Genomic DNA, 14,134 nt, shown 5'->3' with positions numbered 1-14,134 from the left:
AAATTCTGAAAAAAAAAAAAACAACATATAGAGACATATATTCGATTCAAGAAGTTATGGTTTGACAAAAGGAATATATAGAAGGGGTTATTTTAATTTTCGTAATCCATAGATTTTCAACAATGGCACATATCATCAGAGGAAATGAAATGCAGTTAGCAAAATGTTCAGCTGCGAATGGACACTATTTTGCTTTTCAGCACAATTATTGAAAATAGTTTGTTGATTGGTTGTGGATAATCATATGGAGAAAATTATACGAAAAGAGAAGTTGATACAACCTTGGTAATTCATTATCGGAAGGAGTCCAATGTCGTTCAGGGTTATAAATCCAGGAAGGCAGAAAACCGGCCCATGGGAGAAAGTGATATTCCCATATAGCGAAAGTGTATTGTTCCTTATTGATTTTTCGTAAACTATCCGGGGTAGACTTATTCGTTGTTGCGTTGAGTGTGTGTTGGTTACTGTAGTCCAAATGCTTTCTCAGTGTTGACAAAGTGTATCCGAAGTTGGGTGGATATACCATTCCATTGTAATTATGCCAGTGAGTAATAGAATTTGAGCATTGCGTTAAGTATGCAATGGACCTCGAAATCAATAGTGTAGGTAGCAATAGCAAAAATAGCAAAATAATCCTGGATATGATATTCAGAACCGCTTGCTTAAGGTGTGAGTCTCTGTAGAAAGATAGTTCGTTTTCTTGTATATAGTGGGTGAGGGAAGCCTTTTAGATGAGGGAAAGAGGGGAGTGGGGTGAAGTAGAGACGGAAAAGAGAGAGGGAGGAAGATTAAAGTGAAAGTTCGCAGCTGACCATTTTGCTAACTGCATTTCATTTCCTCTGATGAAATGAGCCATTGTTGAAAATCCATGGATTAAGGGAATTAAAATAACCCCTTATATATATATTCCTTTTGTCAAACAATACATTCTTAAATCGAATATGTGTCTCTGTATGTTGTTTTTTTTTTTCAGAATTAAAAATTTAACCACGAAACTTATATATATATATATATATATATATATATATATATATATATATATATATATAAGTACCTGTCGTTAACTGGGTTAAAAAACAGCCTACAGAAAATGCACTGTGATTGATGAAAGTATGATAGGTTATGAAAAGGAGGGGGTTTTAAAGAGATAGATTTTAATACTCAAAGATTTTCCCTAAGCAAAATATGATGAAAGTAAAGATAATTTTCGCGAAAATATATTTTTTATATCAACTTTGTTTCCATCCGTAGCCAAGAGTGACCAACAAAATGATGTTTCCTTACAAAGAGAAAATGTTATATATATATATATATATATATATATATATATATATATACAAGAAATAAATGTTACCATAGTCAATAAAAGTTACTTCTATGGTAGAAAAGTTTATTGGTTTGTAATTCTTAAGTAGTTTGTAAAAAAAAAAATTTTTTTTAATTCACGAACCAGTTAAAAAAATCAAAATGGCAGCAACTTTGAAATGGAGAGCTCCTTTTTCAATTTGAAGGAAGGGCACCTGAGCATTCTGTGTTAACAATTTAATAGAGTTTCAGTCAACGTAAGGAATATTTATAAACATATTTTAATGTTTTCCGTTGTTTTGTGCTTGAGGAATATTCGATATGGCATGTGTAGTTTGTATAAAAATTCATTTAAGTAGTTATCGCCTCAAATTATTTTTAATTTCGGTTCGCTGAAATTATTTCAAGTAAAGAGCATCAAAAACTATTTCAAAACAAAAAAACATGAACTGAACTTTTATTGATTATGGTAACATTTATTTCTTGTATATTTATTTTTTCTGGTAGTCATTTGTTGGCTTTTCTGCTAAACACTCTTACTAAATAATATCGACGAAATATCGAAAAACAAAGAAACAAAAACAGCTTTGATAAATAATGAAGCTTTACTTACTTTAGTAAAATAATCCGAAACAGCAAAATGGGATATTAAAAAAGTAAACACGTAATTACTTTAGTTTTTTAAAGTAAAGAATCGATATAAATATGAATAAGAAGAAAATGGCGCCCTTTTCAAGCAGAGCAGCTTTGTTTCAGTTTTACAGTATTGAACAGTGTAGTATTGCGCCGTCATATTCAGGATTCTTTTATTGTAATGTAAAGAACACGCAGAAAGGGTTGTAATCAACTATATTCCTTTTAGTACACTGACAAAAAAGAGCTTAAACGATATATAAATAAAAAATAAAAAGGTTATGCAAATGTTTTTTAAAAAGACACGTAATCACGTGAGCAGGATTTTTTTCCTTCTTAACGTTCTTATTTTTTATTATTTATCTATTTATCTATTTTCGAAATAGTGCCACGTGCAAGTGGAGAAGGAAAAAAAACAGAGTTATGCAAAATTTGTGTCGAGAATTGTCTACAATTAATTAAAGTTAAGGTGCTATTGTGGACCCTCACCCCTTTTAAAAAAACCTTGTTAAACTTTGTGAAATATTTACATTCTACGGAGGTCAGGCACGAACGAACACCTCATAATTTTATTATACCATATTTCCTCAAACTGAAACATAATTATCAAAGTATATTCACGCAGATAGATATGAAAAATCTTTATTAAAGTTTGTGCCATATTTCCATGGAGTACAGGCGCGAACGTATAGTTACACACACACACACACACACATATATATATATATATATATATATATATATATATATATATATATATATATATATATATATGACAACAGGCAGAAAGCGGAAGTTGAGAATTGAATGTTCCTACACATAAGCGTCTCTTTGCATGAAGGTATCTGTTACACAAATGTTCAATAAGAAATAATTTTTTTTAGCTGTCATCAGAAATTCCATATCGCTGACTGTTTTTACCTCTTTGTTCCGGAACGAGTTCATTTTTCTCTACTTTTTTATGCGTACACCTGTCTGTAGAGTTTTATAGGTATGCATGTCTGTACACACGCTCCACAATTGGCATTTTTTTTTTACTCATTTTTATGGATTTTGGGGTTTAGTTAAATTTTCTCCGGCTAAAACCCAAATATATCGTTTTACATGGGTTCGAGTATCCTATATACTGTTTCATGTCTGCAGACCAAAACCTTACAGAGAAGGTGTGTAGGAAAATTTTTAACAAATATATATACGCATACATAAATATATATAGGAAGAGGTTTGCGTTTATTATAAGCTTTTTACGCGAATAGTATCCAAGCATAAATCATGTAGAATATCTACATGAATGTAATTATACAATAATTAGCTAAAGATAATCATCCCATAAGAAAACCGAAAAAAACTATATATATATATATATATGTGTGTGTGTGTGTGTGTGTGTGTGTGTGTGTGTGTGTGTACATACCGAGAGCGAGAGAGAGAGTTGGGTAATTAAAATATTTTTCTTATGCGTAAAGTAAATTTTATGTTTTCTTATTTCGCTTTTATATTTTAATATGTTTTAAAGATTTTAAGGTTTAGAATCTCATATATATATATATATATATATATATATATATATATATGCGTGTGCGTGTGTGTGTTTATGTGTGTGTGAATGTGTGTAGATGTGTGCGCATATATATATATATATTTTATAAGTATACGTATGTATATATATATACGTATGTATATATATATATGGTTAGTTTGTATATATATATATATATATATATATATATATATATATATAATATTTTTATTTATATAGACAAATATTACAAAGTCGCTACATTTAAAATGCATACAGTGTAACGACAATTTAATATTTGTCTATATAAATAAGACTATTATATTTTGTTCTTTTTTACTGAGCACCATTTAATTCACGAGTCTTCCATCTTGAATACCTTTAACTTGGTATATATATATATATATATATATATATATATATATATATATATATATATATATATATATACTAGCAAAAGTAGCCGTCGTTGACTGGGTTCAAGAACAACCTACAGAAAATGGACTTTGATTTATGAAAGTATGATAGGTTATGAAAAAGAAAGGGTTAATAAGAGATAGCTTCGAATTCGGGGATATCAAAACCAAAGCAAAATATGATGAAAGTAAAAATAAAATAGATAAACCCCAAAATTTATTATACCATACCTGTTCACACTGAAACGCTTATCACAATATTCTGTGGATCTATATTAAAAAACCTTGTTAACTTTGTGACATATTTCCATTCTATGGAGGTCAGGAACGAACGAACACCCCATAATTTTATTGTACCATATTTCTTCAAACTGAAACATAATTATCAAAGTATACTTACGCAGATAGATATGAAAAGTCTTTATTAAAGTCTGTGCCTATTTCCATTTTATGGAGGCCAGGCGCGAACGCAGACCCCCACAATTTTATTATATCATCCCTATTTAAGTTAAAACATACTTATCAAATATTCTTATGTACATCTATATCAAAAACACTTGTAAACTTTTTTTTTAATTTTTTATTTCCATACTCTGTGGACCAGGCGCGAACGCAGACCCCACAATTTTAATGAACCACCGTTTTGCAGGATCAAACATACCCATTCCTGTGTCTCGATACATCTATCATTATATGTAATCAGTTTTTTTTTTAAATAGTCAACCATATAGGAGCCTATTCGTGACCAGACACACACACACACATACATACACACACACACACATTCAGCTTTATATTATACTAGCATTTCAGCCCGGCGTTGCCCGGGTGTTTGGATGTGTATGTTGAGCAAAAAAAAAAGTGGTAGTAGGAAGGCAGGCTCGAACCCGTACCGCAAAGGAGGAAAAGAATGGGGTAAAACCTAACGTTTATGCTGTTACGACCACCGCCAAACCGGAAGCGACATTTTTTAAAATTAAAGATAGACAATCTAAAGGAGAGGATAACTTTAAAAAATATCGGCGAAAAAGTGACCCCCCCTGTAGAAAAGTGCCTAGTTGAAGGGGAAGATATTAATGTTTTTAGCCAATGTTTCGATATTTGTCGTATGAAAGGTCGAACTTCAAAACGATATTGATGTTGGTAAAATCCGTCGCCTCTATTTAAAGTTTAAGGTAGACATGCAAACAGACCGAAACTGATGAAAAAGCTTGCTCTATCTCTGAATACCCTTTATGTAAAATTTCAAATATTTAGACCAGAAATTGTCTGATTAATTTGGAAGAGACCGCAGAGGTCAATTTTTTTAAATTTGACCCCTATTATACCCCTTAAAATTTATTGTTTGGGGCTCAAATCAAGTTATTAAGTTAGATTCATGTCCAAGAAACCTATTTCTAAAATTTCAAGTGCGTAGGCCCAAAATTGTCGGAGGAGTTTGGTAGAGTTCTCAAAGGTCAAATCGTTGAAGTTTGACCCCTTAATCGCCAAATTTCTGGCCGAAAACCGATCACATCGATTTTTCCAAATCTCAGTACCCTGTATATCAAATTTTGAGTCTGTAGACTTAAAATTGACAGAGTTATTGCGTAGTGAAATGTACACACACACACGCACGTTCACTTATATATATATATATATATATATATATATATATATATATATATATATATATATATATATATATATATATATACAGAGAGGGGGAAGTGGAACGAGAAAAAGAAAGTTGATAATTGAAACGTTTCTACGTGTATACAACTAATTGTGCGAATATCTTTGTTAAGCAAAGCTTTAGTAAAAAAAAAAAAAAAAAGACTGAATCTTTCTCATTGGTAAGCTCCTCTTCACGCGCAACACGTGTGTGCGTACACATGTGTGTCGATGTATGCAGCTACACCTGTCTGTACACACGCTCTTCGCGCTCACACCTTTCGGTAAAGATTCCAACTGCGAGCGAACGCAACATTTTCTTCTTTCACCTGATTATCACCCGCCACCGTAATACAATTATCTAAAAACCATGATAATAATAATAATAATAATAATAATAATAATAATAATAATAATAATAATAATAAAAGATGGACAATTCTTTCAATTAATCAGAAAACAATTTCTTCTGCACTTAATTATTCTTTTCACACAATGGAAACGATATTTATTCGGATTGATTGGCTTTTAGAATTTTTTGTCTCCATTTTTCTTATTTATTACTTCTTTTTGTTTCACGTTTTTTTTTTGTTTTTGTTTTTTTGTTTTTTTGTTTTTTCATTTCCTGTTGCTTTTCTTGAAATGGCTGCCACAGGAATTTAATAACGAAGAAAATAAAATATTATTTTACAGTTTTATGGGAAACTCCTTTACTTTACTTTAACTAAATATGACAATCGTAAAGTTTGTACATGTCTATTACTAATGCAGATTTGTTTTCTGTCTTTCTTACGTCTAAACTATATAATGATAATAAAAAAAATTATTAATCCGATTATATGAATTTAAAATGGAAAGAAAAACTAAACTGCTCAATGATTCGTCTTTTCAGCGGGTTTTATTCAAACGACTGTTTTCAAATGTGAAACATATCTCTGTTGGCGTTCAGGATAGAAATATTAATCGTTTTGTCATCTTCTTTTTGTATTTATTCCATTTATACATTAGCTCTAGGCTATTTTTAATTATAGGATATTATACTTCGGTTTCCAGATAATGTTACATCATCAGGAGAGAATACGCACTGTTTCGGGGCCAACCTTTCGGCAGCTTTTTTATGCATACAGGCACTGCTCATTGATGTGAAGCCAATATTATATGAATCGCAATTTAACAAACTATTCAAATATATATATATATATATATATATATATATATATATATATATATATATATATATATATATATACATATAAAACATCCATTTGTTTCTTCCTTTCCATTTCAAACTATATTATCTATATTATATTTCTCTTATTCTGTCTGTTTGTCTGTCTGTTCAACTTTTTCTCGGAAATTACTGCACCGATGTTGGTGAAATTTTGTAACGACCCTTGCTATCTCTCTCTGTCTATCCCTGTCTCTGTCTGTCCCCATAATTTGTTATACCATACCTGTTCACACTGAAACGCTTATCACAATATTCTATGGATCTATATAAAAAAACCTTGTTAAACTTTGTGACATATTGGCATTTTATGGAGGTCAGGTGCGAACGAACACCCCATAATTTCATTATACCTTATTTCTTCAAACTGAAACATAATTATCAAAGTATACTTACGCAGATAGATATGAAAAGTCTTTATTAAAGTTTGTGCCTATTTTTATTCTAGGGATGCCAGGCGGGAACGCAGACCCCTACAATTTTATTATTTCATCCCTATTTAAGTTAAAACATACTTATCAAAGTATTATTATGTACATCTATATCAAAAACACTTGTAAACGTTTTTTTTTTTTTTTTTAATTTTTATTTCCATACTTTATGGACTAGGCGCGTACGCAAACCCCACAATTTTAATGAATCATCATTATGCCAGATCAAACATACCCATTCCTGTGTCTCGATACATCTTCTATCATTATATGTGATCATTTTCTATAATAGTTAACCATATAGGAGCCTATTCGTGACCAGACACACACACACACACACACACACGTTCAGCTTTATATTATATATATATATATATATACATATATATATATACATATATATAAATTATCGAAAAATGTTACTTCAAAAATGAATATTAATTATAAGTCATGTAAGAAATGAAGAAAACAAAATAATAGTAGAAAACGATAATATGGACACGAGATGGAAAATACGTTTTGCCACCGAAAAGTATAAATTATATATTCTCTTTGTCTTGTGCGGCGAAGTAAGTGTTATGATATCCGTTTGATATAGAGTTAGGGTCATTAAGGATTAGTTATCACAATACTATATTTACTATAGTATTTTTCTCAAAAACTACTGAGACGATTTTGCTAAAATATCGTATGGACGTTTGCTGTGATCTAGCTCAGCGAATTAAGTATTATGAGATCCGTTCAATGCACAGTTATGGATTAATTGAAAATTAGTATTTAATGGAAAATTGAGCACAAACTTAATCATATTAAACTAGCAATTTGGCATGAAGCATTATTCTTAGTCAACGGGCTATAACTTTTTCTGTTTTTGAAAAACGGAAAGACTAGTCTATATTATATTTCTCTTAGTCTGTCAATCTGTCCATTTGTTTATCGGTACATAACACTTTTTCTCAAAGGCCGATCCGTCTACAAAATTCTACCAAACTTTTGTTATAATAAAGTGCAGCGAATTAAGTACTGTGGTATCTATTCGATGCACAGTTAGAGATAAATAGAGAATAATAAGGGTTAGCATTTAATGCCAGAGTTAGCACGTATTCAAACAGTCATTCTAAGTTAATTTATTATAACTTTTAAAACCGTTTTTAACGTGCTGAAAGAACTAGTCTATATTATATTTAGCTTACTCTGTCTGCTTTTTCTCGTAAACTACGGTGCCGATCTGGCATAAGCCTTTGTTATAATAAGGTTCAGCGAACTGAGCATTATAGTATATGCTTGATGCACCGTTAGAAATTTATAGGGGTTGGTATTTAATGCAAAAATGAGTATACGTAAAACCATATTTTGGCATAAAAATATTGTAACTGGGAAAATTAACATATTTTGGCATAAAGCAGAATATTGTAACGGGGAAAATGTGTAGTCTGTGTGTGTGTGTGTGTGTGTGTGTGTGTGTGTGTGTGTGTGTGTGTGTGTAAATTAGCAGTTTTCCCGGCTTTGCTCAGGCCCTATTTATTGTTTATAACTTTAAGTGCATATATATATATATATATATATATATATATATAACTATATATATATATATATATATATATATATATAACTACTTCATTTACTCACATAAATTTAATATACGAAAGTATAGATTTATGCGTAAACTTTAAGTATTTACTTCAAAAGTGCTCAATACGTATGTAGAGCTAGTTAGTAATTTATAAAATATATATGGCGATTAAGCTACACTAAATATTCTGCGTTTCATCCACTATAGGATTCGTCAGGCTTATGCGCGAATAAGCCAGAATATTCAGTGTAGCTTAATCGTCATATATATTTTATAAATTACATATATATATATATATATATATATATATATATATATATATATATATATATATATATATATATAATTATTATTATATATTATAAATTACATATATATATATATATATATATATATATATATATATATATTAAAAAGTTTGACTCATGTACAGGCAAACTAGATCTAAAACTTCAAAGTGTTTACACCCAAAATTGGCGAAGGAGTTTGGTATAGTTTTCAGCGGTCACATCGCTGAACTTTGACCCCGTGACAGCCCAATTTCTGGCAACAAACTGATTAAAAAGATTTTCCTAAATCTCAATACCCCTTATATCAAATCTCGAGTCTGCAGACTGAAAATTGACAGAGTAGTTTAGTAGGGAAATGTATAAACACACAGACAATTTCAGTTTATATATATATATATATATATATATATATATATATATATATATATATAAACTGTATAAATGTATATGATTACATGGCCTTCGGGACAAGATCAAAGTGTAGTATCTGTTCTTCAGATGCTGCACTTTCTTGTTCTCTTTCTGTGGAGGAGAAATCCTTCACGACTGAGACAATTTTTATTTTTGTACCTTTTCTCCACGTTAAAAAACGACCCTGGTGTCTAACTCTGTCCCGTGGGGAGGCATTGTAAATAGGTACATATATGCATTCCACAGCCAGACAACGTCGCAACTCACAAGAGTCGGAAAGCCAAAAAAACAGGAATCCAAGACTCGAGTTTCACCCTCATTTCAGCTTATTAGTTAGACATATCCGAACTCGAGATTCGAAACACTAGCCTCTTATATATATATATATATATATATATATATATATATATATATATATATATATATAAGTGAACGTGTCTGTCTGTCTGTGTGTCTGTCTGTCTGTCTGTGTACATTTCCCTACGCAATAACTCTGTCAATTTTTAGTCTATAGACTCGAAATTTGAAATACCGGGTACTGAGATTTGGGAAAATCGATGTGACGGGTGTCAGCCAGAAATTTGGCTGTTAAGGGGTCAAATTTCAACAATTTGACCTTTAAGAACTCTACCAAACTCCTCCGACAATTTTGGGTCTAGACACTTGAAATTTTAGATATAGGTTCCTTGAACCTGGATCTAACTTAATAAAGTTATTTGAGCCCGAAACAATAAATTTTAAGGGGTCATAATAGGGGTCAAAGTTTTAAAAAATTAACCATTTTTTTTTTGTTTTTTTTTGCTTTTTTTGCACAGCATACACCTCCAAACACCCGAGCAACGCCGGGAACCCCTGCTAGTATATATATATATATATATATATATATATATATATATAGTTAAGTGTTGTGTGTCTGTGCGCACGTAGGTGACTTTTTAACCCAACTTTAGTCCCACATGAAAGTAAGCATATGAACACGTCGCCTCGGCTCTATCGCCACAGGACTTGTAAAGAAGAGATATATTGTACGAAATAATCTCAATGATAAATGATTGTACGACACATGTATGAGCATCCACTATGAGAATCCAAATGCAAGCAAGTTCAAGATAACTGGTAACTTTATCAGCCGCAGGTTTTATGAGTGTCTGTCTACAAAAGCGCTGACTTGTCGAAAGATAATTTCAGACACAGAGGTTAGGCCACCACTAGCCGCCGGAGGCTGGACAGAAGCATCGTGGATTTTGAAATAAAATATAATGTAACATTTTTATAGACATTTATGTATGCTGATGTAATATATAGTACTCTGACTGGGTGACTTTCCTTATTTTATTCCATTTTCACCCCAAACAAGGCCATTTTGTCATTCATATATATATATATATATATATATATATATATATATATATATATATATATATATATATATATATATATATGATTGTTGAGCTGGATTAAATCCGACGATATGAAATAAAATGGAGGTGGAAGGACCTGGATACTCAACGTTTCGCCCGATTTATGCGGGCTTCTTCAAGAGGGATGGTCATTGACGAGAGAGTCGGAGGATTGGGGCTATATATAATGATGGGGGAGAGCAGCGTGTTTTCCTTATGTAAATTAGATGTCATATATACATGTATATACATTTTATGAGAGAAGAACTAATTAGAGTAAACTAGTGTAGTGGATTACGTCTAAAAGATAAAATATCGTAGAGATTAAAAATTGTGTTTGGAAATAAAGCGGTGATATATATGTATATATATATATATATATATATATATATATATATATATATATATATATATATATATATATATATGTTATTGTTGAGCTAATTCATTAATTCGTCCGAATCGGAACTTGGAAAAATCAGAGCTTTTTGGGGTATCGGAATCGGGATCGAAATTGGAAAAATTTTAGTCTATTTTCCGATGCCAAAACCAATTCCTTATATTATCTTTTTATTTGATTTTGGTTTAAGAAATATCTTCCACTGCTTGCAGTAATAATAAAATAATAAAAATGTATTGATTTTAATTTTCAGTAAGACTAAAATCTCTAGATCACCCCCCCACACACACACAAACACACACAAGTATATTTTCAGGTTTGAGAAAATATAGGCATATTTAAGATGTGTTTTTACAGTAATCGGGACAACAGAACCATTTTATAGTTAAATATTTAGAGATTTATAAAGAATTGGAATCGAAATCGGTGATGGTATCGGAATTGGGAATTTATTACGGAATCGGTAATTGTATCGCGGAAAAGGGAAAAATATTGAAATCCTCCCATCACTATTAATATATATATATATATATATATATATATATATATATATATACATGCATATATATATATGCATCTAAAGCAACACCAAAACACCAACCTATATATATATATATATATATAGGTTGGTGTTTTGGTGTTACTTTAGATGCAAAGTTTGAAGGTGTATCTCGTGTAGTAACTGACTACAAAATTACGACTATCACATTTTATTATAATAAATATTTTCTTTCCTCTTATTGCAGATACGAGGAATGGAATAGCCCACTCTGAAGACGGGGAGACGTCGTCGGAACGCCGTTCGGAGGCGAAACGGTCGAGCAGCAGCAGCCGCCGGTGTTCGAAAGCCAAGGACCGCTTCGAGTATGGCAAAGGGATTCGTCAGTCGACCAGCGAGAAAAGCCGCGCCACAAAAATACGCGTTCTCCGTATGATATTCGTCCTCATCCTCGAGTTCTTCATTTGCTGGTCGCCACACTACATCGTCCAAACATGGATTGTTTTCGACGAGAAAGGGGCAAACGAGTCCATCAGTCAGACCTGGCACTCGTTCATCCAGTTATTAGCCTATGTCTCGTCATGTTGCAATCCGATCACATATTGCTTTATGAACAATAAATTTCGACAAGGTTTTGTGACTGCTTTCCAGTGTGTGCACACGGTACATCCACGGTTAGCCCGCAGGACCGAGCGCTCGATGTCTGCATATTCCGGTTCCAGTCGGACAGCAGCCAGCCGAGTGCTGGTATACGACAAAATGCAGGTTTCTGAAGATATTATTGAGAGAAGAATGTGAACGTGACCGAAGTCATTTCAGAAGACTCAAATGTAAAACTCTGTGAATCCTAATCTTCGGAAGTAAAAAAAAATGATTCAAAACAAAAACCAATGGTGTTAACATTGAAAATGTTTTTTCAAGCGTCAGAAAGAATTAACGTTTTAAAATTTGAGCCAATGACAGAGCTTTTCTAATATATGACTCAGTAAATATAGGAAGCCTATTCTGTAAAACAAAATATCTTTCCTTAATTATTACCCGACCATAACGTTTCGACTGGCACGGAAATAAAATCATTTCAACCAATCAAATTAGCCTGTGAGTAAAAGAATATTAAAAAATCAAAATTAAGCCACCGAATAAAAAAATTTCAACCAATCAAATTAAACCGCCAATTAAAAATGTTTCAACCAATCATATTAAGCCACGAAGTAAAAGTATTTCAATTAATCACATTAAACCGCCAATTAAAAGAATTTCAACCAATTAAAATTGAACCACCGAATCAAAGATGTTCAACCAATCATATTTAGCCACCAAGCTAAAGAACTACAACCAATCATGTTGAGCCACCGAAAAAAAGATTAAACCACATTAGGTCACCAAGTGTTAGAATTTCAACCAAACAAAATGAACCACTGGATTAAAATATTCCAACCAATCACATTAAGCCATGAAGTAAAAGAACTTCAACCAATCAAATAAAGCCACTGAGTAATAAAAACTATCAACAAATCAAATTAAAAAAAAACTGAATAATCAGCAAGTTTTCTTTTCTTTAAAAAATGATTTATTATTTCTGAAAAATGAATACAAAATGAAGAAAAAAGCAAAAATAGAAACAATGAAAAGATACTCTGTTTCTAAAAACTAATCACGACGTTTGTATTCGTATGATAAGAAATTATCGAAGAATGTTGCTTTAAAAATGAATATTAATTATAAGTAATGAAAGAAACGGGGAAAACAAAATAACAGTAGAAAACGATAACACGGTCAAGGACAAGAATAACTGTGAAAGAATCCCAAAAAATGAATCATACAGTATTTTAATACAAGACTACGGTAACAAGTTCTTTCTTCCGGAGACAACAAGAATATGCATTTAATCGGGTTGCATTAGAGTGCTTGTACAAAAGAAATCCCAGAAAAAGAAGAAAACAAAAAGAACATCATGCATCGAAATCGGGAGCTGTTTGTGATTGGTTTAATGGATAAAATAGCAGACTATGAAACTTGTAATAAGAATTTTTAACCTTCCGGGATGTTTTGTTCAATTACGATAAAATTCACTTGAACAAATAAGTGTACAACTATGGATAAACTAATCATTTGGGGGTCAACGGTTTAAAGCATTAATCAACAGTGGATATTGTTTAATCAGCAGTTAATAAAAAAAAAATGGGTCGGTATGCAATAAAATACATAAACACAAACTAATACATGCCTAAAGAAAAATAAGTAATGTATATTTTTTATATATTTTTTGATTGTCAAACGCAGTTGTTTAAGCTCAATGGATATTTGACTATCCTGGACTTCCAGAGCAATTTTAAATTGAAATAGATTCTAAAATCAACAACAAAATTTCGTATC

At 31.3% G+C, this 14,134-nt stretch overlaps 1 protein-coding gene across 2 annotated transcripts in view; it reads left to right on the top strand.

Moving 5' to 3' along the window:
- Positions 1-13,783, top strand: part of LOC145266921 (cholecystokinin receptor type A-like) — a 329,082-nt gene extending 315,299 nt beyond the window's left edge. For both annotated transcript variants that reach the window (XM_080122716.1, XM_080122717.1), the window contains one exon: positions 12,006-13,783. In XM_080122716.1, the coding sequence (XP_079978842.1) occupies positions 12,006-12,556 (551 nt within the window). In that variant the 3' untranslated portion in view covers positions 12,557-13,783. The remainder of the gene's footprint in view (positions 1-12,005) is intronic.
- Positions 13,784-14,134: the final 351 nt, after the last annotated feature.

Source organism: Euprymna scolopes, chromosome 42 (assembly GCF_053919585.1).
Source record: "Euprymna scolopes isolate OS-2025 chromosome 42, ASM5391958v1, whole genome shotgun sequence".
NCBI lineage: Eukaryota > Metazoa > Mollusca > Cephalopoda > Sepiida > Sepiolidae > Euprymna > Euprymna scolopes.
The sequence above is the reverse complement of the archived record's forward strand: the minus strand, read 5'-3'. Positions and strand labels throughout refer to the sequence as shown.